Consider the following 26950-nt stretch of genomic DNA (forward strand, 5'->3'; position numbering starts at 1 on the left):
TATTGCCAAATCTATGACAAAGGTTTCTTTTAAAGATAATAAATTTTTTAAGGTACAAATATCTATGCGTAGTAAAATAGTAATTGGCAAATATAATATTCATACGTACATTTTGTGGCTGTCACGCACGTGGCTAGCTACTTGGTAGTATCTATCAGATACGTTCGTTCGTTCGTCAGGACTCCCAGGCATGATCCCCGTGATTCCGTTTACAACTTTGGCTACGGAATATGGTACCTCAAAAAAATATTTTACCCCTTCGAGAAACTAAGGTCCCCAGTTAAAACTTAAAAAAAAATACATGAAGATATAAAAGAAACTAATTTTTTATGTTTGATTATTAAAGAAAATAAAATAATAAAAAATATATTAAATCAATGAACAAAAATTTAATTAATTTTAAACACTGCAAACTTTTAATTTTTTTAATTTTTAATCATAGTAGAATAAATTTTTTATTTTAGAAAAATAAAATTAAAAATGAATTTCCTTTCTTTTCTCCACTAAAATCCTTAATTCAAACAAATCCTAATTGAAATCTATGTTTATAGGTAAGATTCAGAGTGATCAATGGTGCTGTTGGTAGCAGTAGTAACAGTAATAATAGTAGTTTATCATTTTCTCAACCATGAAACTCCGCCGAGGTACAAAATTCCGGACACCTATTTAGTGAAACCCATTATATATTTGTAAGATATGGTGTGGGGTGGTGGTGGTACCTAGCAGCTAGCAGTAGTAGCAGTAATAATATACATATATTTTAGTACGTAAGTTATTAATTAATTGAAGACAAAGGAACACCAGCCCATGCTGATGCTGATATTCTGATAGCTAGCTAGATATGAACTATACATATTTGCCTCATCTGTCATTTACCAGAGAGAGAGAGAGAGAGAGGGTCATAGACGGAAGAGGGGAGTGGGGTTTCGTGGAAGGAAAAAGGGGGGTGTCTGTTCCACGAAACCCCATGCGAAGCTGCTGCTTCCATTTGCCGACAACTAATACTACAACTTAGCTGACCCTATATTTATATATGTATGCCTGTGCGATTCATTGTGAATCTGTGATGGGGTATACTCTGAAAAATCAAAGATCCTTTCCTCACTGAAAATGAGAGTCAGATTTATGGGCCAGCTAAGTGTACGGTTTAGCTTTTATCCAGCACGTGCCGCCAAGCAAAAAAGAAAAATGGAAACAGTAGCAAAACATAAAGAGAGTTGAGAATTTGGTTCAGCGAGAGACCTTAGCTTGTGTGCGAACGAACCCTACCCCCAATCGTCAGTCTCATGAACAGACATATTACTCTATGCATTTAGGACACTTTGAGGTAGCGACCTTGAGTTGGACGAAGTTCTACCCTGTTCTCAAAAGCTGTTCTTGTCAAAAAAGCAGAAGTCTAAACCCCTAATTTTAAACAGCAAAATCCCTTCAATTTAAGAGCAGTTCCGAATGGGCATTGAATCTATCTGTAAATGCCTCCTGTCAATGGGTAGAAACCAAGGAGCATGAGAGGGCTTGGCTTTCCACATCATCCAAACAAAGAGCATCCACTCTTAACGCCTGCCTTTGCTAGTACATGCATGGTGAAGATCTCTTTTTCTCCGCATTCAATTGATAAGCTCGAGATTTTCCTAATACTGAGTATTTTTATTTTTCATTTGAGATTACAGTTCAGAGGATAAAAGGATAGACTGGGTCCTTCCGAAAACCCGCAGGTTCCCAGCACTATCATATCAAAATAAAACAAAATAAAAAAAATTACCCCAGGTAACATTGGTCTGAGTAGTTCTGTAATCCTGCAAACTGCCTATCCCTCCATCTACGATCAGGTAAAAGAACAGTTTTTGACTTGCCTGCATTTAAAAAAAAATGAAATTAATTAATACCAGTTAATATATTAGTAATTTATTAAAATAATAACATAAATAAATAACTTGTTTTACAAACCTAGGGGCTAGCTGGGGGAGGTTGGAATTAATCCACTAAGCTGATTATTATAAGCCTTGATTTTGGTTTCACAGTTGACTGCCCTTCCCCTCGCATAAACAGCTGGTACATGCAGCATGGGTGCAGTCAATCACTTAAAACAAATGCATCCCCTAAATTAAGGATGTTTGAACCTTAATTTTTCAAAGAAATGTCTATAAAAAGTTTTCTCATGAATAAAAGTTTGGCTTGCCACATCTCAGATGGCCCATATTTTTGTGGAGTCGGAATGTTTATTTCATGAAAATATTTTTGTTTAATCAATGTTATAAGATGCTAATGTACACAAAATGCCCATCTTTATAATTAATTATAATAATATGCAGTATTAATTATAATCAATTATGTCACCATAACTTAATATATTAGTACTAGATTGTGTTTGTGAACATGGATTTTATGTATTAAATTTACATTTAGAATAAAATTTATATAAATTTGAAACTTGAACTTGAATTTGTATGGATTTCAACAAAATTTAGCACAATTTTATATTTCATTTTATTCAAACCTAATAACCTATGCAAATCAAACCTAAGTTCACATGCACGGGTTATAATATTTTAATATAAAAAAATAATACTTTTTTATTTGCAATATTACAACAGCTTTTTTTATTATTGTATATATCAATAAAAATAATAGTATAAGTGCATTAAACATTATGTACATAATTACAAAAAAATATGGAATTAATAAATTATAGTACAATTAATATTATATTATTACAACAACAAATCAAGTCTAAAATTCCACTACATAGGGTCGGTTACATGAATCATTTTCTACCAATTTACACAATCATAGGCAATTTCCTCTAACAAATTCAAACTTATTAAATCCTTACTACCTCATTTTAAACTATTTTAGATATACCCCTATCCCTTCTATAGTCCTTCACAATAATTAACTCGCTCCTCCTTACTAGCGTATTATTTAGCCTCCACTGCAGTTTTCCGAATCATTTGATTCACTACTCCCTTACCATATATCTTCTACAAGAGTTATACCTTGTTGCAAATATGTTCATTCCTTTTAATGTTATACCACTCATCCGTCTTAACATTTTATCTCAACTTCTATTTTTGGATGTCATTTCCTAGTTGCCTTACATTTTGATCCATATAGTATACAACCGTCCTATGAACTTCTCTTTTAATTTTAAAGGATATTCTACGATCACACAACAAGTTTGAAACACTTCTCCATTACACCCAACCTACTTTAACTTGATGTATTACATTCTTCAATTTCTCCTCTAACTTGCATTATAAATCCAAGGTATCAAAATATACTAATGCTATTAATTCTTGACTATCAAATTCAATCTTTTCTCCAATATTCCTCCTGCTATGTGTGTGTGTGTTTGTGTGTGTGTGTCTACATATATATTCTATCTTATTTCTACTTATTCTAAAGCTTCTATCCATAATTCTAACTTAAATTATACTTCTCCCCTATTTTCTTCAACCAAAATAATATGATATACAAATAACATACACCATGAAACCTCATCTTGGATAGTCCTAATAAGTTCATCCATCGCAAAAGCAAAAAAAAAAAAAAAATAAGGGATTAAAGCGAATCCTTAATGTATACCTATTGTGATTGGAAATTCTCTAACCTCTCCACTTGTAGTTCTATCGCTAGTCATTACTCTCCATCGTACATATCCTTAATGATATCAATATACCTACTACACATGCCCTTTTTTTCCCTAAAATTCGTCATAGAATTTTCCTAAGTACCCTATCACACGCTTTTTCTAAATTAATGAAAAAACACAGGCAAATCCCTCTCTCTTTTTTTCCTAAACTTTTCCATTAATCTTCATATAAAAAATATATATCTTTTGTCGTATAACACAAATAAAAAAACCAAATTGATTTTTTAAAATTCTGGTTTCTAACCTTAATTTTCACTCAACTATCCTTTTCCATAATTTTATTGTATGACTCATAAGTTTAATTCCACAATAGTTAATATAGTTTAAATATCTCCTTTATTTTTATGTATAAGCATTAAAATACTTTTCCTCCATTCACCTTCCATTTTCTTGCTTTTTATAATTACGGTAAACAAATTAGTTACCTATATAGTTCTATCATCACCTAAACATTTCCAAACTTCAATCGGAATATTGTCCGTTCCTATAGTTTTTCCATTTTCCATCTTTATTAATACAAATTTGACTTCATTTACTCAAATTTTGCAAATAAATCTCATATTTATAGTCTTTTCTTCATTCATCAATTCTAAGGCTAAGATTTCTACTTGGTTTTCATCAATTCTAAGGTTAAGATTTCTACTTGGTTTTCATTGAATAGCTTGATAAAATAATTTTGTCGACTTTCATTTTATATCTTCATCCTTAATTAAGACAATATCATCCTTACTTTTTATACATTTTATACTACCTAATTCTTTATTCTTTCTTTCTCTAAGTCTAAAAAATTTAAATATGTCTCATTTTCCATTTTTTGTATCTTATCTAACAAATAAATTATTGTATGATTTATATTTAGCTTCACTAACAACATTTTTTCTATTTTTTCACGTTGCTTTATACTAGTCAAAATTTTTCATGTTTTACATTTTTGCCCCATTTATATGAATTTCTTTATCTTTATAGCTTTTTGGACATTTTGATCCCACCACCAAATTTCTTATGATGGAGAGTTGACCGGAATGGACACTAAATACTCTTCAAGAGATCTCCAAATCAGTGGTATGACTATCAAAATCATTTCTAGATCCAAGTAGTAGTATTGAGGCCCTTAGCTATTGTTTTTGCTATCCGAGAATCTTCCTATTAATTCACCTAAAATCTCTTTTGTTATCTTTTCAATAGAGCTAACTATCCTACTCCAAAAAATGTTTGTGTTTACACCATATCTTGTTGTCTAATCACCATTTTTGTTCATTTTATGTCTAATTTTTATTACATTTTCTCCCACTAGATTCCACCATGTAGTTCTCTTACACTAAATTATATTACCTTTTCTCTTCAATTTTTAAATACATATATCTAACACTAGAACTCTATGCTATACAATTAAGTTTTTACTAGGGGTAACTTTAAAAATCCTTAGATAATCAACAATTTTCCCTCCTAGTAAACAAAAACTCTAGTCAACTTTTATTTTGTTCATTCTTGAAAGTTATTAAGTATTCTTCTCTCTAAAAGCAAGAATTTATTGTAACAAGATCAAGTGACACAACAAAGTCTATAATCATATCACCATACTCATTTTTATCTCCATATCCATGCCCTCGGTACATCCTTTTGTAACTTTTATTATCATTTCCAATGTGTTCATTCAAATCAACTTCTAAGAATATTTTCTACGTCCCTAGTGTCCCTTGTATAATATTATTCATATCTTGTCATATTGCTAATTTAATCCTAATCTCCTAAACTAACTTCTTTACCCTCCAACGTCTAGAATGATGCGAAAACCCTTGAATATTTAACACTGTATCCACGCATCAACACAACACATCGCTATGAAGCTATATCCTAGTCCACCTTCGCCTATTTATCCATACACCCAAGTGGTACAGGTGTAACGTCTCGCTCATAGGGAACGCCCTAATGAATAATCGATAAAGATTCATATGATAAAAATCTGACAAATTTTACAGAGTCATCAACAACCTAATGCAACTCCCTTCCTTTATCCGGACTTAAGAACTGTGTTAAAAGATTAGGGCATAGTATAGCGCAAGTGAAGTTAATAATGTATTATTATATCATCATAATAATAATAACAATAACAATAGTAATAATTCTTCCTAATTTTATTATTTCCTATTTTTAATATAATAACAATTCAGATTAATTAATATCATAATAATGTGTTAAAATACTATACTACAATGGATAATTGTGTTTCTCCTTGTATATATATTAAGGATATTTTGGTCCCATGAGTTTGGATGCCCACGGGAGATTTCCAAGGTTGAGCATAGATTGGGCAGCTTTTCCCATGAATCTTCATTTCTAGTAAATGTAAAATTTGTCCCATCAGCTTTTAGCCCCAAACTAAACACGAAAATCAATCTTGGGAGTATTATGCGATTCATTCAGCCCAAAGACAAATTGGCTCAGACCACCATGTTTGATCTGCAAAATACTATGCTCATTTCCAAAACTAGGATGCTTGTGTTAGAAATGTTTTTGGTTTGAGTCGTGCTATAAGATATCCAAGTCTGTAAACATGCTGTCTATATCTTATATTTGGTTCAACCAGAGAATCTAAGGTATTCCAATAAATTTATCAGAATGCCCTCAAACTTGTGTAAAATAATATTCAAAGAATATTCATATTTTTATTTTAATATAAATATATTTAATATAATATTATAAAATTATAGTATCAAAATATTACATGACAATGGGACCACTTATGTAATCATATTTTAATAAAATAGCATCCTTTTATTATTACATAATATATAATTGCATTACAGATTCAATATAACAGCAATTTATTATTGTAAATATTATAACAGTGCATAACATAATATATTACAATTATATCATTAATATGAATGTAATAGCAGAAAAAGATACATAATCAATAATGCAATATATATGCATAACATAATTTAATTAATTAATAATAATAGTACTTTTTATTTTTTTATGTTTAATGATATACTGAATTATTATTAGAAATACCATTAACACTGTGTGATAGTAGTTTATTATAAGAGAGATATTTGCCTTAACTAGCTAAATACTTTGAGACATTTTAGTTAAATTTGCATGATAATTTGAATCTGACATCACCTAAGCTGAAAATGAGCCCATATTTTTGAAAATTTCATTCCTAGACAATCAAAAAAAGGCCATCATCTCAGATGCCAAAATCAAACCAAGGGCAGGAAATAATATCTAAAATCTTGAGGGATTCTAGGCAGAAAATGCCACATTAAATAACACTTGTACAAGTATTTTCAAGTTGGCGTAAAAATTTGCCATGGTCCTGAATTCGTTTTTGGTACCTACCTAATTCAGTCAGTATGTTAGAATATATCAAATAACATTGGAAGAGCGTGTTTGACATTAAGAAAGTGCATATGCACATTTTTTCCAACATTATGAAGTGCAGTTCTTCCTAAATACTGAAAGGATCTTGCACCTATGCTGGACAACTACCAGCAGAATGGCCAAGTAATATAAGAGCATTTTCATTCCTACTAGAATCAACTCTTTAGACCTTTAAAGTTCATTCTAAAAGTTCACACCATGGGACACCTGTACTTGAAATCTACATCACAAATTAATTACCTCTCAACATAGATGCTCTGCTTGTTTCCTTGTGGATGCATTCTTCATAATATGAAATGGCCGCGGTTTACCCTGCCAATGCTACAGCAAACAATTTTTCATCATCATCCTTGCCATAATTCACATGAATCTGCATCTTTATAAAAGAATTTACCATATTAAATTCATTAATCTACTCACATAACACCTAAATATCAACCAACATACACAACAACAGAACATGTTTCAAATGACCATGTAAAAGCATCCAGCAAACATGTTAACCCATTTAACCAGAATCCATAGTATCTAGAATTCAATAAAATGTCCTTTGATGTAAGAAAGCAGGATACCTGAGCCACACGCATCCTAGGCAACGGTATTATTTTGACCCTCTCTAGCAAGTTCTTGCTTGAGCCATACTAATCGGACATGCGGTCTTTTCAAGGCCACAAACATTTCCCTATTTTCTGATTTCATGAACAAACGAGTGCCTAACATATAAAGCTCGCTGCCAGGCTCAATATCAGGTATGTTCTCCATCAACTCCATTACGTCAGCAATGCTAGATCCTGGCAGATTAGTCATCATTGAGGTAGCTGAACTTTTAGCTGAAGACCTTCCCTCCTTCACTTCCATTATGTGATCTAGTTGCCTCGAGAACTTAGCTGCTCCTCCTATGGTGTTTCTCTCCTTTTCTTTCTGACTATTAAACTCGTTATCAGTTTCCTCTTGCATCCCTTCATTCTCTCGTTCAATTCTTGCACATTTGATGGTCCCAGCAGTAAGTTTTTCTAAACTAATGTTATCTCCTTCTTTAGAGTCTCCACCACCCTCTGCCAATTGAGGATCATTCTTTCTTGAAACATTTTCTTCCTCAGGAAGCACATCCAAATTGAATGCTGAAACAGATTCACCATTAGCCACTGTGTGCTTAAACATGATCTCCAAATCATCCAACTGCATTGGAGCTCCAGTCTTTCGGAACTTCACAGCATTTGGCACCACCTTGAAAGCAAAATGAACATTAAATTAAAAAAAAAAAAATGTAAACTCAGGCTTACAAGAGATAAATAACACTTAATTGGGATATTCAAAATGGCTACAAAAAAATCAATGATACCTTCAATCTAGCTTCCCACCAATCATCATCAGCCTCCGGGCCCTTGGCATAATCAAACCCTAACCCAGTTGCACAACTAATCAAAGTCTTCCATAATAGCCAATCCTTTCGCAAACTGTCCCACTTGTTTTTTAGTTGATTTTGTTCATATTCTTTTCCCGTGAGCTCGTTGAACTTGGGAGCTAAAGTTTTCCAAACAGGATTGCGCAAATGATTACCATGCTGATTTCCTGCTAAAACCTCAGACTTGCACAACTCAATAAATATTTTTGTGGCTTTCGGGTCCCATATGGCCTTAGCTCCTGCTTTTAGCTTCTCATGTTTGTTTTTCAATAAAAAGTTCCTCTTTCCTTTCTGCTTAGTGGACATCTAACAATATTCATATAAACTTGATATTACACAAAAAAACAAGACAAACAGTCAGGTTATAACCCTAACACAAGTTATAAAATCATTTTTACTGCCCTATATAAATAGTGAATTTTACTACAAATTAAGGAAGACAGAGCATTTTGACATGGAAAAAAAACAGAAATAATATCAACATAAAACAGAAAAAAAATTTAGCTTTCATAGAGGTGAAAAAGACAGATTACCTGATCTAACTTCAATCAAAAATAAAATTTCTGTTGGAAAACAATATGCTATTTTAATGATTATGTGGTGTCAATGGGAGTATTTTTCTATTGCATGTCTTTTTATTATTATATATAAGAGGGCAGACTTGGAGTTGTACGTAATTGTCAATACTAGATTTGAATGACCCGTTTTGGTTGTCAATGTTTTGGTGACTTAAGAAAACCAAAGTAAGTAAAATGAACCAAACCATTGGTTCCTTTACTTAGTCTTCTTGTTTATAATGGAGTCACCACTTTATTTTGATTTTTGAAAAGATAAATAAAGCAAAATTGTTTTAAAAGAGATCCAGTTCAGGAATACCATTGTGTAAATAGGGAAGATAGATTTTTAATTCTTCAATTGAGATTTAAAGATCAAACACTAATGCACCCATTCCAAGAATGGTTACTGCAACTGACCCTATGTGAGTGTGTGTGTGTGTCTTCCCTTTTGAAGTTTAAAATTTTGAGAAAAAAAGGTCAAAAATCAGCAAAAAAATAACCTTGCAGGATCTGCAGGCCAACTGCCTGCAGAGAGCACTCGACCACTTCCTGCAGATTTTTTATTTGTTTTTTTTTCTGAAATTCAAAATCCTTTTGAAAAGGTTTTCATAGAATTCATGCAAGGTAAATACCTCATGAAAACTCTACTACTTTGGGTACCTTTTCAAAGTTCTCCAACAAAACACCAAAAAAAAAAAAGACGAAAGAAGACAGAAAAACTTAGATTTTTTGAGTTGTGGTTGAATTTACAAAGGTAGATTGCATATATATATCCTCCAAAATCATCAAAGTGTTCTCCAAAATCACCAAAATGTTTTCAAAATCAATTTTAAGAAAAAAAAAAAAAAAACTTTGATGATTTTGGCGAACACTTGAATCCTTTCGAAACCACTTGAAGTCCATGTTGAAAAACCAATTGTTTTTTACTAAAAAACTGATTTTTCAATGAAAACTCTGTAAAACATATATTAAAATAAAGTTAAACTTTAAGGAAAACTCATTTTTCCACCCTTAAGCCACTTCAAGGGTGATTACTTTTAAAAATGTTGCTTTTCTTGTTTAAACTTGAAAAAAGTGTGATTTTTTTGTCGAAAAACCACAAACCCGCCTTAAAATCTGGTTTGAAAAGATTTTGCGAACATCCAAAAGCCATATCATGGATGTATGACTCTAAAAATCGAGATGAAACTTTGCAAAAATTGAAAACCTTTTGAAAACTCATGTGAATTTATTTTTTTAAAAGAAAACTTGGCTTTTTATGAAAAAACCATGAGAACTCTTAATAAAACAGTATCTAGACTCGACCAAATACACTATAATGAGTGTATAGACTCAAAAGAACTTGAAATTCCGGGGAAAACCATGAAAAAGTGCAAAAATATGCATTCTCAGGATCTGACGGTCGATCACTTCGTAGCCAACAGCTATATTTTCAAGCTATAAAGGGGGCGACTGATCAGCCTGCATGGAAATTTTAATAAAACATGCATTTTGGACCTTTTATCATGCTTTTTTCCATGCAATCAAAGTGAAAACATGTTCTAGCATCTCTAACATGCATGATTGATGCAAGTAAATGGAGAAATCATGAAGAATCAAACTCGTACATTCCAAAACATAACAACATGCTTTGCATACAAAAACATCTATAAACATTGAAAAATAAATGAAATGAAGAGTTAGGCAAATGAAGAGTTAGGCACTGGCTTTATAGAAGAATTCTCACTTCTATAGATCAAGTGGAGGACACTCTCTCTTATACACACACCCAAATGCTTAAACAATCAACAATGAGAGATATGGATTTCTTTCTTCTAACTTTCAAAAAACCCCTTGTTTATCCCTAAGAATGTGCACCTAAAAACACAGATTTTCGCGCCTTGCCCCCACTTGATACCCTCATCTCTCTCCCAAAAGGTCTATTTATAGACCTCCAATGGGATGGAGGGAAAAGGCTCTTTGAATTTGAATTTTGAAATTAACAACCACCAATTACCAACCGCCAACTGCCAATGTCGTTGTATGACAGGTGGCAACTCTAGGACACATGGCATGCCCAAATCTCCTAGCCAATCACAAGCAAACAACATAAAAATTCAAATTTCACTTAGACCAATCGGCCGCCTCAATGAGTCGATTGACTGTAGGTGCCACCAAAGAATAGAATGAGGGAAAGGGGTCGATTGACTGCCCAAAAGTGGTAAGTCAACTGCTTCATGTTGCCTCTTGTTTCCTTGTGTTTTTTTTTTTTACCTAACTATTCATATGTTCAACTCGGTCTCCACTTTATTAGATAAAAAATGATTATCGACAGTAATGCTCCGAGAAACTATTACAAGAATTTCCTCTCCTCCTCTTCTCTTCCCCATCTCTTAACTTTACAACATGGAATCATAGCATTGATTTCCTCTAAATCTGATTTACCTAAGTGGATTTTGGACACTCTTTTTTCTAATCATTCCCTAATCAGTCATCAAATCTGATTTTTTGGTTAGTTTGAGAGTTATTTAGGGGCACTCTTCCTTTTGGTTAGTGTGTGCAGAATCCTTGGTTGAATGTTGTGCATGTTTGTGGTGTTTGTTGATGAGTAGTCAATCGCATACTGTTTCTGGTGTTCTGATGTTGTTCTAATATTCCACTGGCTGGCTGTGGCATGATGATGATGTTTCGATGTTGTATGTGTTCATGAGTAATTGCCTGTACTCTTGTATCACTTGCTGGTTGGTCTCGATTGGTGATTGATGACTCTATTTCTTGTTCTTGCCTACACTTGCTTCTAGGTGCTGCCAACCAATACATGTAGTAGTTGCTGCCAGGTTGTTTATTAAAGTGTCTACATAGCTTTGTTGTGGTTTGCTCAATTCTATATGGTCAAGTGATTCCACCTAGAATATTGTAACTTAGTTCTCTAGTAATAGCTGCCTCTTGAAGTTCGGGACCTTGGAAACTCTCGAAGTGTTGTTCTGTGCTAGAGTAAGCTGCCTGATTGGCTTGGTCTGCATGATGGTTGTTTTCTTCATTCCCCTTTGATAGCTGTGGTCTGTATGTTAACAGTATCAGCTGAAAACAAGTTCTTACTTCTTCCATGTATACATTGCAACCTTAGAATGAAGGAAAGGCATAGCCAATAATCTCATTTGACTCATAGCACAGCATGTAAATGTTTGGGCTAAGGGCTTTGTATGGCCTCTTATCTGTAACACATAATTCGTATAGACCATTTTGAGAATTAGAGTCCAAATGAAAGCCTACGCGTTAAATGGAATCTTTGCTTTCCAAACAGATTTGTTTAAGAAAATGGCTTGGATTTTTGGATTTTGTAAGATCGTAAAAAAGAAAGCCTTTGAAGAGAAAAACTGAAATGTCCCCAAGCCAAAACCTTGTAACCCCATAAAGCTGGCAAGAAAGAATCTAGTACACCCAGTAAGCAAGTTAACTCACAACCTCTCTTTCACTGGGACTCCTAAAAAAATATAAACCCCAAGAAAAAGAGCCTCCTTCAAAGAAATTTAAAATTTAAAAAAAAAAAAAAACTGAAATTGGTGCATTGTGGACAGAAGAAAGTCTAAACAAGCGTGGCACCAATAGCTCCAACGAAAACTCACCAACCCAAATATCCTCCCAGAAACGGATTTATCCCCAATTCTTGCTCTGTAAAGTGTGGAAGGAAAGAAAAGGCAAGCTACCTATGAAACAAACTTCCAAGGAAAAGGATGTTGGGTGATTGTTGAATGACTGAAGATGGAACCCTAGCTCTTGCGACCCATCATCCTAGCCTCCAATTGCTGAACAACTGAGCCTTCGATCTCTCTCCTAGGCTCCTAGCCTTGATTTGTCAGATATCTCAGCCTTCAACCTCCATCCCAGTCTCCAATTGCTGAGTCACTCAATTTATCAAATATCACAGGCTTCAAAAATCTCTAGCTCAAGCACGAGCTTCATCGAAACCCTAGCAAAATTCGTAACCCTCTTCTCTATTGAAGGCTCACAATCTTTTCTCTCTAGAAAGCTCAAAGCCCTAGTTCCCTCACTCTCTCTCATGCTCACTGCTTCCCATCCTTCATTCATCTTCGAGGCTGGCTACTGTTGAAATCTCCTCTCAAAGGGCCAGTAACGAAGGGAAAAGAGGAACTCTTAAAGGCACTTCTTGTTTCATAGCCACAACTTTAGCAGTGTTTAATATGAAGTCACGAGAAGGTTCTCTCTCTCTTGCGAAAGACCTTGAATCACTCCCCTCGCTCTCTTGATCAGGATGATGTTAGTTATTGATGATGGGGATTCTTTTAGTCCAAATCAAAGTGAAATCCTTCGATCTGAGATTGGATAAAGTAGGGAAGGTTAGAACATTGTTCATTCTTAAGAAGAATCTACAGCGTAATTAATGGATTCGATTTTCTTCAGCTGCAGCAAAATGGTTCTTACAAGGATTCTTATCCCTTGCAAGAAATTTAAGCAAGGGTGTTCGTAGATCTCGAGTGGGTTTTGTTGATTATTAGATGGTGATTCACGCAACGAGAGCTGAATATTCCTGGAATTAGAGCACGGATGGAATGGAAAAATATATTCTATCTTTGTCCCTGAAGGATCCAAAGGCAATGGGTGGTTTCGGTTTGGGGAAGATTTTGATGGTTTGGTGGGCACTTGATTGTCAAACATTGATGGAATTGATAGCAAAAGGAGGAATAAGTATCGATCCTGGAGTTGAATAGTATCAAGAAAACTGATGCTGATGGAGTTCTATCGATTCCTATGCTAGGTGCTTACTTGGTTTCTAATGATGGAGTTTGCTCTATCCCTAAGGATGTGCCGAAGGCGGTGTGTGCTCAGTGAGGGCGAAAGATGAAGGAGGAGACCCAACAATCAATCAAAGTCGCTAAAGTAGAAGGTTCTGGCAGAGGAGGTTAGTCCCGAGGCAGCTAAGGTGCTCTGCATGAACAATGGAAAGATAAAGGTTGGGTGGGCTGGCCTTGGGTCTTTGACGATTAACACAAACATGGCCGGCTGTTTGAAAGCAATAAAATCCTTTTAAAATTTCTGATGATCATGTTGGTTAAGGAGGCTCACGAGCAGATTTTGATTCTATGTTGGGCCAGATTAGAGAGGAGAAAATTCAGCAAGGTAAATTGCAATTGGTCAATCGGAAGGACAAACCCAAATGCTTAGTCAGGTTTCCAATCAAAAAGGTCTTCTTATGAAAACTTGTGAGGCCCAACACATGGTATGGAAGTCCAGGCCCCTCCCATGCCTAATCCTAATCATCGATCTGGTCTGTTTCCTGGCTGTTGACCTAACATGGCTTTCGAATCTTGTTTTGATGATAACAAATAAAGGTTAATTTAACATGTTGTTGTTTAAGTGATGACATTTTAGGAAACCTTGTATGACAAAGGTCAAAAGGATCAAAGAAATGAAAGTTCAAGATCACAAGTACCATAAAGTATACTCCATCAACAAAGTGATCAAAAGAAAGCTCAAGAGGACCAAGATGTTCAAAACATGTGGAGGCTTAAAGAATATTGAAGCTTAAGTCTAAGAGGATTCAAAGCAAAGATATATGAAGACTTCAAACTTAGAGAGTTATTATGTCTTTAGGATGTCTTATGTAAGTACTTCATTATAAATATCATTTTGAAATGCTTTGAAGCTCATTAAGGGTTGATATGGACTTAGAGACCTTATTTTGAAAACCCCGAAAAATGTTTTTTAAAAGTAACAAAGCAAGATGGCTAAGAGTTTTGAAACTAAACTGAAAAAACAGATTTTATAAAAGTTCAGGTGACTAACCTGTGATTGGTCAGGCTGAAGATTTTTCTAAGCTGTTTTTGAACAAGCAGTAAAGGATCAGGCAACTGACCCCTGAATCCTCATGGGCCTGACCCTGTTTCAAGTTGAAAAATTACACTGTGTTCAGAAGGATCAGGCAATTGACCCCAAAGCTTCAGGAACCTAACCCTCGTTAACGGCTATTATTTTTAAAATTTTTTAATTCAAAATAATGTTGCTTGTGCCCCAAATTTCGTATAAACTTGGGAAACACTCCAAGAAACTTGGGCAACACGAATTAAACACTTTTGAAGCCTATAAATACATGGTTTCTCAAATCAAATCAACATCAAGAAATTGAAAATCAGTTTTCAAAGCTCCATTGCTCATTCTCTCTCAAAGCTCTCTTGCTCTCATACTTTTGCTAAGAATCTCCTAAGATAAACTGAGTCTCCAATCACTGATATGAAAGCTAATCTTCTAAGGTTTAATACAAATCAAACAAAGAAACCCGGTGAAATACTTATTTCAGCTTCAATTCAGTTTCTCTTTGATATTTAATTTGAAGTATTAGTTGAGCTATATTTGTACCAACCAACTCTATCTGAAAGCATCTCTTGTTTCCTTGTTTTCTTTGACTGTTCAGGGTTATTGGATCGTTGTACCGAGCGTGGGGTATCGCTTGGAGAGGGGGCTCCACCCTAAAGGAAGGATTGTAATCGTTTGTTCCGCCCGCAAAGGAACGCTATAGTGGAATCCTTAGGTGGTCTTGCCTAAGGCAAGGACGTATAGGCTGGGTATAAGCCGAACCTCGTAAAAAACTCGGTCTCACTCTCAACCTTTACTCTTTAATTTTTCTGCATATATAAATTGTATGATTGTGTTTCTAAGTGCAGGTAGCTGAGACAATTGAGATTGAGAAAAACTTTTAAACTAAGGAAGTACGTTGATTGATCATTTGCGGAAACCTTAAAGGGAGTATGTTGATCAATCGTTTGCGGAAACCTTGGTTAAAAGGAAACGTATAAGATCCATAAATACAGGGCTATAATCAAACTCTACGCTGAGTTTTGCAAACACTGATTCAAGGAAGCACTGCTGCAACTTTTGTGTTGGTTAAGTATCATGTATTTGGTTGATTGGTTGATTGGATTGTCATTGTTGAAAGTATTTGGTTTGTGTGGATTGTGGTTGATTTAATTAAAGCATTAAAAATCAAAATCGTTCTTATTTGCTAAGTTTACAAAAGGTTGGGAATTTGTAAAAGATTTAAAAGAAACTTTTAAAAACCCAATTCACCCCCCCCCCCTCTCTCTCTCTCTCTTGGGAATACACCTTTCTTTTTACTAGCCACTCACAGAAGTCAAATAAGGGGGAGATGGATATACAGGAAGTCAATGATTTCCAAAGTCCCCTTTCAGTTCTTCAAGATAAACAAAAAGGGGCTCAACATTCACTGTATCATCAGGATGATTTAGTATGATCTCAAGAACAGGTTAGGAAGACATTGATGATAATAACACAAACATCAAATTGGTGGTTAATTAGGGTTTTGTAAAGGGGTTAGAGGCTGGTATATCCAAGAGAAATAAAAAATAAAAAAAAAACATAAGATGGATTGGATACAAAATTTGACGTTTCAAGTTTTAATTTTGAAAAATCTAAGGGCCCCACGGACACTCGTCAAAAAGCTGCTCTGATGAGTGTAAAAATAAAGAAATTATTTGAAGAGACGAGGGAGCAATCTAGTGAGATAAAGCCAAAGTGTATAAGCCAAGATTCTGTAGAGGAGTTGGGTATTGGAAGATGCACTAGATAAGAGGAAGGATTTAGGAAGTAGAGGAGTTCGCCAAGGAAAGGAGGTTAAGAAATGGGAAGATTTTTCTTATTATGATAGTGATGACTTTAGTGAGTTTGAGTGTAATGGGGGTTTGTTGTTGGATGAGATTCAAGAACAATATGGTTATGTTTCTTATTCATGCAATGATCTTGAGGACCTATTGTATGTTCATCCAGCCTCGCTAGAAGGAATGGAGGAGGTTCCTTTCTAACAATGGATTGGGTAATAACTTGTAGTGCAATAGTGGAATTTTACCTACACCAGTGGAGGTGATTCCTAGTAAGGATTTAGAAGCCCAAGAGATATTAGATAAATTGGATTTTCAAACGTGTGAAGTTGGAGGAATGGAAGTGCGTATTGTTGGGGGTAAGCAAAAAGCGAACAAGGGTCAATGGGACCTAGCAAATCTTAATTTCTCAAAGAATTACGATGGAAAGGGATGGAAAGGGGGTTTTCTTGGTTAATTGCTCTTTTTGCTTTCTTGTTTTATCTTTATTTTATCGTTCTTTCTTTTTCATTTTATTTTTTGTATTTTATATTTTATTTTTTTGGGGCAAATTTCTTGTCCCCATCCATTGTAACTTCTCTTTCTCAATCTAATACACTTTATTTTATTATTTAAAACAAAAAACAAAAAACAAAAAAACAAACTTCCAAGGACTCGCATAAGTGGCACTGCCACTCCCTCTAGAATCTCAAACATTCAGGTATTCCATATTTACTCTTTATTAGCTGATGTCATAAGGAATTAGATTTTGAAGGAAACCTCCATAACCATTTTCTAGTTAAAGATATGTCTTAAAACCACATTACCAAGCCCCAAACCCCCTCAAGACTTAGGCCTATTAACAACTTCCCTTCTAAATGCTCCTTATTCTCTCCAATACCTAACCACAAGAAATCTCTCATAATCTTCCCCAACTTCCCAACCATACTAGAGGGAATTTTCAAAAGGGATAAAAAAATAAATAGGAATATTAGCAAGGGAAGCACTAGTAAGAGTGATTGCACCCCTTGATGAGAGACAGAACTTCCAAACCCCCTAGTCTTTTTCCCTTTCTTGATCCCAAAAATCATCCTACAAAGGCTTATGCCCTAAAGGAAAACCAATGTACAACAAGGCCTAGCTAAGGGCTCACAGCCTTGTAAAGATCTAAGAAATCACTAATTCACTACTACACAAATTGATACCCACTATCCCCCTCTTGGATATATTAATCTTCAAACCAATTTTTTTCTCAAAAATTATAAGCAAACTTATAACCTTGCAATATTTCACAACATTATTCTCAATGAAAAAAATGGTTTCATCCTCAAACTAAAGATCAGACACCTCTACCTCCTTCCTTCCTATTGAAAGACTGCTAATAACCCCCAGATCTTGGGCACAAGAAATCATCCTACTCAAAACATCCACTGCCAAGATCAACAAAAAAGTGGATAAAGATCCCATTGCCTTAACAGCCATTCCAATTCAAATGGCCTGTCCAACCACCCCACTGGTTTCCAATCTAGCCCCTCCACCATCAATCTGTTCCTGCACTCGTCTTTTTTTACAACCATTTATAAAAGGTAATGATCCCATCCCCAATTTGTTTATGATCTCCCACCACCTCCCCGAATTTACCTCCAACTCCTACTTTTCCTCCTCCCATTAGGCACCCTAGGTAAGAATCTAGAATTACAATCCCCCACCCCAACCCAAATAACCCTTGATTTCATATGCCAACTTCTCTCTTCCCTCACTAAAAGTACCTCCAAATCATTGCTAAGGCGAACCCTTCTAATTCTATCTTCCTACCCTAATATGTCAAACCCCTCCAATCTATACATAGTACAAATATCCTTCAAAATAATATTTTTCTTCTCTGTAGTCCTTATATCACCGACCACCTCTTTATTCCAAATCTTAAGCTTCTTTTTGACAAATTTCTATTTTCTTATCAAAATAAAACCCTATGATCCCTAAACAAATCACTCCTTCCAACAAACTCCAATGGTATCACAAAAGGAAGGATGCAAAAGCCACATATTCTCAAATGTAAAAGGGATTAGAATCTAAAAGAGTCAGGTAGTAATCAATGGTAGGCCTAACCAACACCTCTTGCACAAAGTTCAAGAACAAGTATTCCTACACATCAATAAATAGAAATTTATCAATACAAATCGAGACTTGTCTGCCCCCAAAATCCACCCATCTGAAACAACCACTATTATAGGGAACGTCCCTATGGCCACATTCCCTAATGAAAAAGTCAAAGTTTCTCATGCTACTAATCACCCTTGATCTCCCAAACTTCTCCTTAGAGGTTCATATAACATTGAAGTCTCCCTTTACCACCCAACAAGGATTGTAGAGCCCAAACAAGCTAGTTAACTCTTTGAAAGATGACTCCTCTGAGAATATTGTGTAAGGGCATAACAGAGGTAAACCACCATTTCCCAACACCCCTGATTTTAAGTAGGACAAACAAAGAGAAAGAACCAGAGATATAATCTTTACAAAAAGTTAGTTTGGTATCACAAGTCAAGTTTTGACATCCCAAAGCTCCTAAAGTGGGTAACGACACCTAATCCTTGAATCTATAGTCAGTCTCACCTAATATAGACTATTGTAAAAACAAAATATCTTGGCTAACTCTATTCACCAGGTATTTAACAACTCTTCTCTTATCTTGAACCCCCCTCCCACCCAAGACCTCTAACATTCTAGGACAAAAGCGTCATTAGGTGACATTACCAACCCCCGAAAACCTACCCCTTTTCTCATAGTTCACTAAGGAAACTAATCTAACTAGTTCTCTAATAATTTATTAGCTTTTTCGCTTTTCAATGCCCACTTTCTTAAGCCTAAAAAAATCTCTTGAGGGAGCTCTCAAGGTAAGACCCAAATCATCAAGAAGTTCCTAGGCCACCTGGTTTTCTCTTATACCCTAAACGATCAAAATTATTTAGGTTTCTCTCATACTCTAATTCCTTGTGGCACTTCAATAAATCAAAATTAACATGATAAGAAACAAAATGGAAGAATTACCTTCAAAAATTGCAATGCTCCCAAATTTGCTCTTGGAATGTCATTTCTCAAATCACTATTCATCACACTAGTGGCAAGAAGAAAGAAAAATGGTTCAATTTTTCATAGGAGTGAGAACCATTGGTTGTTATGGAAAGGTCAATTCCTTTTGAAATCCTAGCATCATCTATACTCTAATTTCTCATGCCTAGACCAAATCAAATCTTAGCATATGAAGCTAAAATTAGTCTGCGTAATTTTCTCCTTCCTCCATAAATTTCATACATGTAGTCTTGTCCCTTCTTTCCTCGTCACTCCTCAATTTTTCAATTAGCAACTCTTTGACTTCAAATTTGAAAGAGGGCAATGACACTTCCCCATCTTTTGCAAAGTTAGAAAGAACTTCCTTCTCACTCCAAGATTCCATAACTTATTTTTCCTTTCTTCTCATAGAAGCCCTCCTCACCCATCTTCTTCGCCTTGTTCAAAGACTTCTCACAGTCTAGCAAGACTTGTGACGGCTTTCTTATTCCTTCAAACTCTATCAATGCCTCTCTTATTACTCTTTCAAACTCCTTATTTGTTGCAACTCTAATCCTCCCACAACTTTTATTTTGCCACTTCATCTTCATCAAATTTGTATCTCTTCTAGCTACATTATCAATCGCCTTTCCTACTTTGTCTTCGGGCCAAAAGAATCACTCTCTTGAAGAAGAGGGCTCCTGCATATTGATTTGAGCATAAGCCCTTATTCCTCCCAACCAACAAATCCTTGGCCTTTTAGAAATTCTAGTTAGGCCTCAAATAACACCATATCCTCCAGCCTAGTCTTCAAGACCTAGCTACAAATGGCTCTCTTATGGTTGGGCCTAGTTTTTTTCTATTATTTAGGCACAACGAACATGTTCTTCTAGCCCAATTACACCCATAATCTTAGTATCTTCTAAAGACTCTGGTTGCACCCTAAAGGTTTCTTCCCCAATAATTGCATCGAGGAAATCTTGGATTTCGTCACTAAAATCCCCCACAAATCCCCCATTTAAGGGATTTTGAAACCATCCTTGAGCACAAGCTTTCCTTTCTTGGTTTCCTTCATCAAAGATCCTCCCACTTCATTGTTATTTACAAAAATTCCGCCCACACCTCTGATATGTTACTTAACTATGTGGTGGATTTGTTTGCTCTTATGAAGAACTAGAGAAGTTGTTCTATGTTCCTAGCTAAAAGTCGCACATTTGTGGAGCCATAGTCCATGCAACACATTTTCGGCACAAAACTATGGTAAAGACTTTCATTTCACTTCCCTTTTCTAATACCTTTCACAATCATAAAACCTCTTTTGTCCTACTACCTCCTTCCTTGCCAGAATATAAATCAATTGTATTGTGCCTTTATTTAAGATCCTCTCCCGGGAATGAAATCTACCAAAGTTGTCGACTCTTGGTCTTTCAGCAAAAAGAAATGGCCCAATACCCTAAAAGCAATTATTCTTGATTTTTGTAAAGAGAAAGCAATGTAGTTGTTTGGAAAGCCCTTTTCTTTCCTCTCTTTCAAAGAAATTATGGTAGAATTGGCATCCTTTCTTTTCCGTAATTTTGTAAAACTCACTATTTTTCAAATAAAAAAACTAAAAAAACCAAACAAACAAAAAAATTCTTGCCTAAAGAGCAATTGACCTCCCCCATTACTTCCTAAAATGGTCAAAACCTAGTTCAACTCGAGAGCTCAGAAGTGTCTTCGCCAACGGTGCAAAAATGTGCATCAACTTGACAACAAAGTAATTTCTCCAAAGGAGAGAAATCAAGTCATCCCTGAATAGCTCATCTCTCAAAAAGAATAATCCATCACAAGTTTTTTCCTAACCTTCTTGAAAATAAATAAATAACTCGCATTTTTGAGTACTATGGGATGTTTTTCAGATATGACCGATAAGGTAGGTTCATGAGTGAGTATTATAGCACTATGAGAGGTTTGTCAAAGGAACTCAATATCTATCAACCAATTTGTTAGCCTTAGTGGCTACATGATATACTAATTATCGTATTTTGATGATTACAACCCATTAGCGGTTCTAAGTCACAAGCCATTGCATATCAAGCTAGGATAAATACAAGTGGCGAAATCATGAAGATATAGGATAAAATGCAAAGATCAAGTGTACACTCACATGGGCAAAAATCAGTGGACACTCACATGGAAAGATCTCAAGCACATCCAATGGATCAAGTGTGAATTCATATGTAATGGGAAGTGTTTGAGGTAGAATTGTTGTAACTCTTGTAGTACTATTTCATGCAATCTTATTGAGCAAGAGTTGAGCAATTTGCATATGCATACTAGTCCACGGAGTATATAGGATATCATTCAATCATTCAAACGAAAAATAAGATTTTTATAGTTTCATACTTAAGATTTTTTCAAAGACAAAACCATGATAATATCCTATACTCAAATTTTATTTATCATGGGACAAGGGTTAAATAGTCTAAGTGTTGTACACTTTAATATACTTGGTCCCGATTGGGTTAAGATCATTCTTATGTACCTAAAATAAAAGATAATTAACGATTTAAAGAAACAGGGAAAACCGTCGACGGTTTTCCATAGGTACACTGACAGTTTCAGACAGAAGCTAATTAGGAAAATGGCCTAAAGCAAATCGTCCACAATTTGAGGAAACCGTCAACGATTTGGAGAAAACTGTCCACAGTTTTGTGAATCCGTAGACAATGTGTGTCAGGATTCAAAACCCAGCGGCAAGTTTTCAAAATAATAAATCATTTTTTATGCCCAACAGCCACAAAATGGCTAGAACTCAATTTTGCCTATAAATACAAGGCTTCTAACTTGTTCTAGTATCAATCCAAGTACTTCATAATTAGTGAATATCATTTTCAAGCACTTTGCATTTTAGTTCATCATTTTAGTGCTCACTATCTCTCTTACTCTCCATACTTGTATGTAATTCATTACTTGAGAGATTAGTGTGAGGATTTCTTTGTGATTTAATCAGCTCATTCAAGGGGCACCATCTACTTCAACACCACCTCCATATCTTCTTCAAGTTGTAAAGGGTTCTTGGTGAACCTAGCTTAAAGGGTACTTGGTGAACCTTGCTTGAAGGCTCTTTGTGAGCGACAAGGGATTTGTTCCCTAGGTGGTGTAACTATAAAGGCTTCTCTGTCCTTAAGGAGCACGTATAGTGGATTTGGAATCCTTGAGTGTGTCTCAAGGCGTGGACGTAGGATAGGGGCCGAACTACGTTAATATCGTTTGTTAAGTTTCTCTTCTCTATACTCTTTTATTTACATTTTGTCCATGTTTTATTATATATATATTGTGATATAATCATTTGTATCTTGCCAAGATTTTATTTTGTAGAGAAAATCACAAATACGCAAAAGAGTCTATTTACCCCCCCTCCCCCCCTCTAGACTCGATTCTAGGGACAACACAATTAGTTGTTATGTTGAGATGATCAAGAGGCAAAGTTCTTGGCTGCCAAGTTCTTGTATTGGTTGACTCTTGAGCTTCAACCATGATCACATTCTTGCGGATGAATTCATATCATCCATGAATGAAGCATATGGTAGAATCCAACGAAGATGGCTCTCAATCTTCTTAGCAAAGGTTAGTATTAATTCTAATCGTGGTATAGAAAGTGTTGGAGGATGAGATGAGGTTGGATGGTGGTTGTGGCAGAGGTAGTGTGTCAAAGTGCAGGGTTTGTTGTGGAAATACCGGCATTTACACATATTTGTAAGGATAATCATAATATTGATCATTGTTGGCATCTCCATAATAAACCTACTTGGGCCAATAAATTTCTTGTTGAGAGTCACTCTATTGTTGACACTTCAAGTGCACTTAACCACTCTATTAAGGAGTAAAGTACAATGTCGACCGTGTTATAACAATCGTGTTTGCAATGTTCATCAACATCAAACTGAGACTTCTATATCTAGTGCCACTTTTCAAGCATCTTGCCTCTTCTTGCTTCTCACCCTAGATTATTGATTCTAGTTCCTCCTCCCATATAAAAGGTAGTTCTAATTTATTTTAATCCTTAAAACCACAATTTTACACTCTTAAGATTACCATTGCTAGTGGTTCAATTATATCAATTCTTTTTCTTTTTCTTTTTCTTTTTCTTTTTTGTTTCCTTCTACTCCTTTTTCCTATATACTATATGTACCTAAATTCCCCTTAAAATTTTATCAGTTTGTTAATTACCTAAATCCTCATCATTATTCTATGACCTTCTTTACTTCTCATCTTGATATTGGAACCACTTATGAAAAAGCACTTTTATGAAAAAAGCACTTATCTAGGAAAGTAATGATAATAAATACTGAATTTTAAAAGTACTCATTGTCATAAGTATTGTTTGGCTTTGTCAAAAATTAAGTACTTATATCAATACTTATACAATTAGTGGAAGTGATTTTCAAGGAAATGAGAAGTTGGAGGCAGAAGACAAAGTTTAAATGGGTTAAAGATGGTGAATGTCATTCAATATTTTTCATAAGATACCCAAGAGGAAACTGCTGAAGAATTTGATAAGGGAGTTGGATGTGGGTAGGGGGAGATTACCTCCAATCCTAGTCAAATTGCTTCCGAGATTAGAGAATTTTATTATAATTTGAATTCTAAGGAGGACGTTAGTAGATCAATGGTTGACAGTTTAGAGCGGGTTCCTTAGTTTGGGGGTAAGATAGATTGGTTGGAGAGACCTTTTGAGGAAGAGGAAGTGAGAGCTACCATCTTTGGGATGGAGAGGAATAAAGCTCTAGGACAAAAAGGGTTCAATTTAGCCTTCTTTCAAGATTGTTTGGAGGTGGTTAAAGGAGACTTGCTTAAGGTTTTTAATGAATATTACTAGCATGGGATTTTAAGCAAGAGTATTAATTCCATTTTTATAACTTTCTTACAAAAGTAAAGTAGGTCCATTAAAATATTTGCCTGTAGACCTATTAGTCTAGTTTCCAAAGTTTATAAAATTATCACTAAAGTGCTAGCTAAGGTGGTAAGTGTGGTGCTTGATAAGACTATTACAAAGGCTCAAAGTGCGTCGGTGGGGGAGAGAGAGATTGTGGATGCCATTTTGGTTGTTAACGAGGTTGTTGAGGATATTTGGAGAAGAAATAGGATGGGACTCATCTTAAAGCTAGATTTTGAGAAAGCCTATGACGGAGTGAGTTGGAACTTCATGGATAAGACTTTTTGTGTGGAAGCGGTTTGGAGAGAGGTGGCGTTGAAGGGTGAGAGGATGCATGTCTAACGTGAGTTATTAGGTTTTAGTGAATGGTGAGCCTAAATCTTGGTTTAGGGCTACGAAGAGGATTAGACAAAGTGACTCTATTTCCCCCTTTTTGTTCTTTTTTGTGCCTGATGTTTTGAGTAGGATGGTTGATAAGGCTATGGATAGCGATTTAGTGAAATATTTGGAAGGGTGGAGGTGATGTTTCGCACCTTTAGTTTGCTAAGGATACTATCTTCTTTTTAGATGACCATAGGCCTTCTTTTTCAAATATTTTGGATCTTCTTCGTACTTTTGAGAGGGTTTCTAGGCTTAATATTAATGTGGGGAAAAGTGGTATTGTGGCTATTAATGTGCCTATTGAGCGCGTCAAGGAGTTGTCTTCGGAGGTGGGGTACGTTCTGGTTGGATTGGCTATTGTCCCATTTAAGGGTTCCTTTTGTTCGGGGGATGGGGGGTGGGTTGTTTGGAATTCAGCTAGTTTTTGAGAGGGTTTCTAGGCTTAAGATTAATATGGGGAAGAGTGTCATTGTGACTAGTAATGTGCCTGTAGAGCACATCAAGAGGAAGTTATCTTCGGTGGTGGGTACGTTATGTGGGATTTCCAGTTGTCTTATTCCATTTGGTTGATGAGGATTTTTTTTTTTTTTGGGAGGGGGGGTTTGAGTTTGGAACCTAGTTATAGAGGGTGTCAAAGTGTTTAGATGGATGGAAGGGTGCTCTTTTATTTCTCGAAGATAAAATTACTCTCAATCAAATTTGTCTTTCTAGTATCCCATTATATTTTCTTTTTATTTTAAGGTTTTTGTGGGGTTTGCTAGCAAGATTGAGAGAATAACGAGAGATTTCATGTGGTCGGGAATAGGGGCTTTAGGGATCCATTGGAAAGGTGAGAGGTGATGCATTGGTCTAATGGGAGGGTGGTTTTGGTCATGAAAATTTGGTGTCTAAAAACACAGCTCTTGGCCAAATGGATTTGGCGGTTCCCACTAGAGGATTCTTCCCTATGGCTATGGCATAGAGTTGTTAAAAGCAAGTGTTCGCTAGAATGGGGGTGATACACTAATTTGGGATCTAGATGTTTTTCGAAAATTCCATAGAAAGCTTCCTCTCAAATTTATCCCCTCTTTGTTCCCATATTAAATTCCTGTTATGTAGGGGTTGTAATATCCATTTTAGGAAAGATTTTTGGTTGGTGAATGCTATTTTTGTCCACCTTTTTTGCTCGTTTCTTTCGTTTAGGCTCTGGGCAGAATGGTTCCATTTCTTCTTTTTGTGTTGATCCTAGTGTTCCTTCACCTTCATGGGATTTTCACTTTCAAATGTCCTTGAATGAAAGAGAGATGGAAGAGTTATCCTCTTTGTTAGTCTTGTTGAAGAATGCCTGTCAGATCTCTTTAGGACACGGAAGCCAAGGGGGTTTATTCTTGCAAATCTTTTAGTGAATTAGGAGACCTTTGAAGGCTCTCTCTAGATGTTTGCATGCTTTGCTTTAACCATTCAAAATCTGCATCACATTTTTCATGCAATGTGATTTTGGCTAGAGGGTATGGAATAAATTATTTGGTTTTTTCAAAGAATGTTGCGCTTGTCTGAAGAGCGAAGGATCTTTGGCAGTTTCTTTTGTATATTTTGGTAGGAAAAAGGAAAGGCTGGTGCTTTCTTTGCAGTATTTGGGGGCTGTGGATGGAACATAAATGCGCATCTTTTCTCAAGGAAGGTGTTGTCGTCTCTGCTGGTTTAGGAGAAGACCCATAATTTGGCTTTTCTTTGGTGTGTGTCATAGGAACTCTAAGGGGGCTTTTCAGATATTTGTGCAATTAGTGATATTTGTTGGATTGTTAATGTGCGCTGTTTTTTATTTTGTTCTCTTTGATTTTTGGTTTTCTTCTTTGTTTTTTAACTAGATTGATGTCTTATTCTTTTGGCAATATATTCTTAATCTATCAATGAACTTCTTTTGCTATAAAAACAACTAGTGTTTGGATAATCACTTTTATTATAAATGTCGTATGAATTTATTATAATAATATTATCATTAAATTTCAGCATACAGTTGATACATTATAA

The 26950-nt window shown here is 35.2% G+C and overlaps 1 protein-coding gene across 16 annotated transcripts in view; it reads right to left on the bottom strand.

Moving 5' to 3' along the window:
* Positions 1 to 1211: 1211 nt before the first annotated feature.
* LOC131154906 (L10-interacting MYB domain-containing protein-like) overlaps positions 1212 to 26950 on the bottom strand; it is a 31180-nt gene continuing 5441 nt past the window's right edge. Inside the window, exons 2-7 of one of the 16 annotated variants that reach the window (XR_009136699.1) lie at positions 8385 to 8753; positions 7615 to 8269; positions 7283 to 7418; positions 1948 to 2049; positions 1763 to 1853; positions 1212 to 1631 (exon numbers count right to left, since the gene is read on the bottom strand). Coding sequence is in view for 3 of the 16 variants with exons in the window: in XM_058107724.1 (XP_057963707.1) it covers positions 7631 to 8269; positions 8385 to 8753 (1008 nt within the window). In the remaining 13 variants the exon portion in view is untranslated. Of the gene's footprint in view, positions 1854 to 1947; positions 2050 to 7018; positions 8270 to 8384; positions 8773 to 26950 lie in introns of those variants that run through there. The other 15 variants (XR_009136701.1, XR_009136700.1, XR_009136702.1 and 12 more) reach the window with 15 other exon arrangements.

This window comes from Malania oleifera, chromosome 5 (assembly GCF_029873635.1).
Source record: "Malania oleifera isolate guangnan ecotype guangnan chromosome 5, ASM2987363v1, whole genome shotgun sequence".
Lineage (NCBI taxonomy): Eukaryota > Viridiplantae > Streptophyta > Magnoliopsida > Santalales > Ximeniaceae > Malania > Malania oleifera.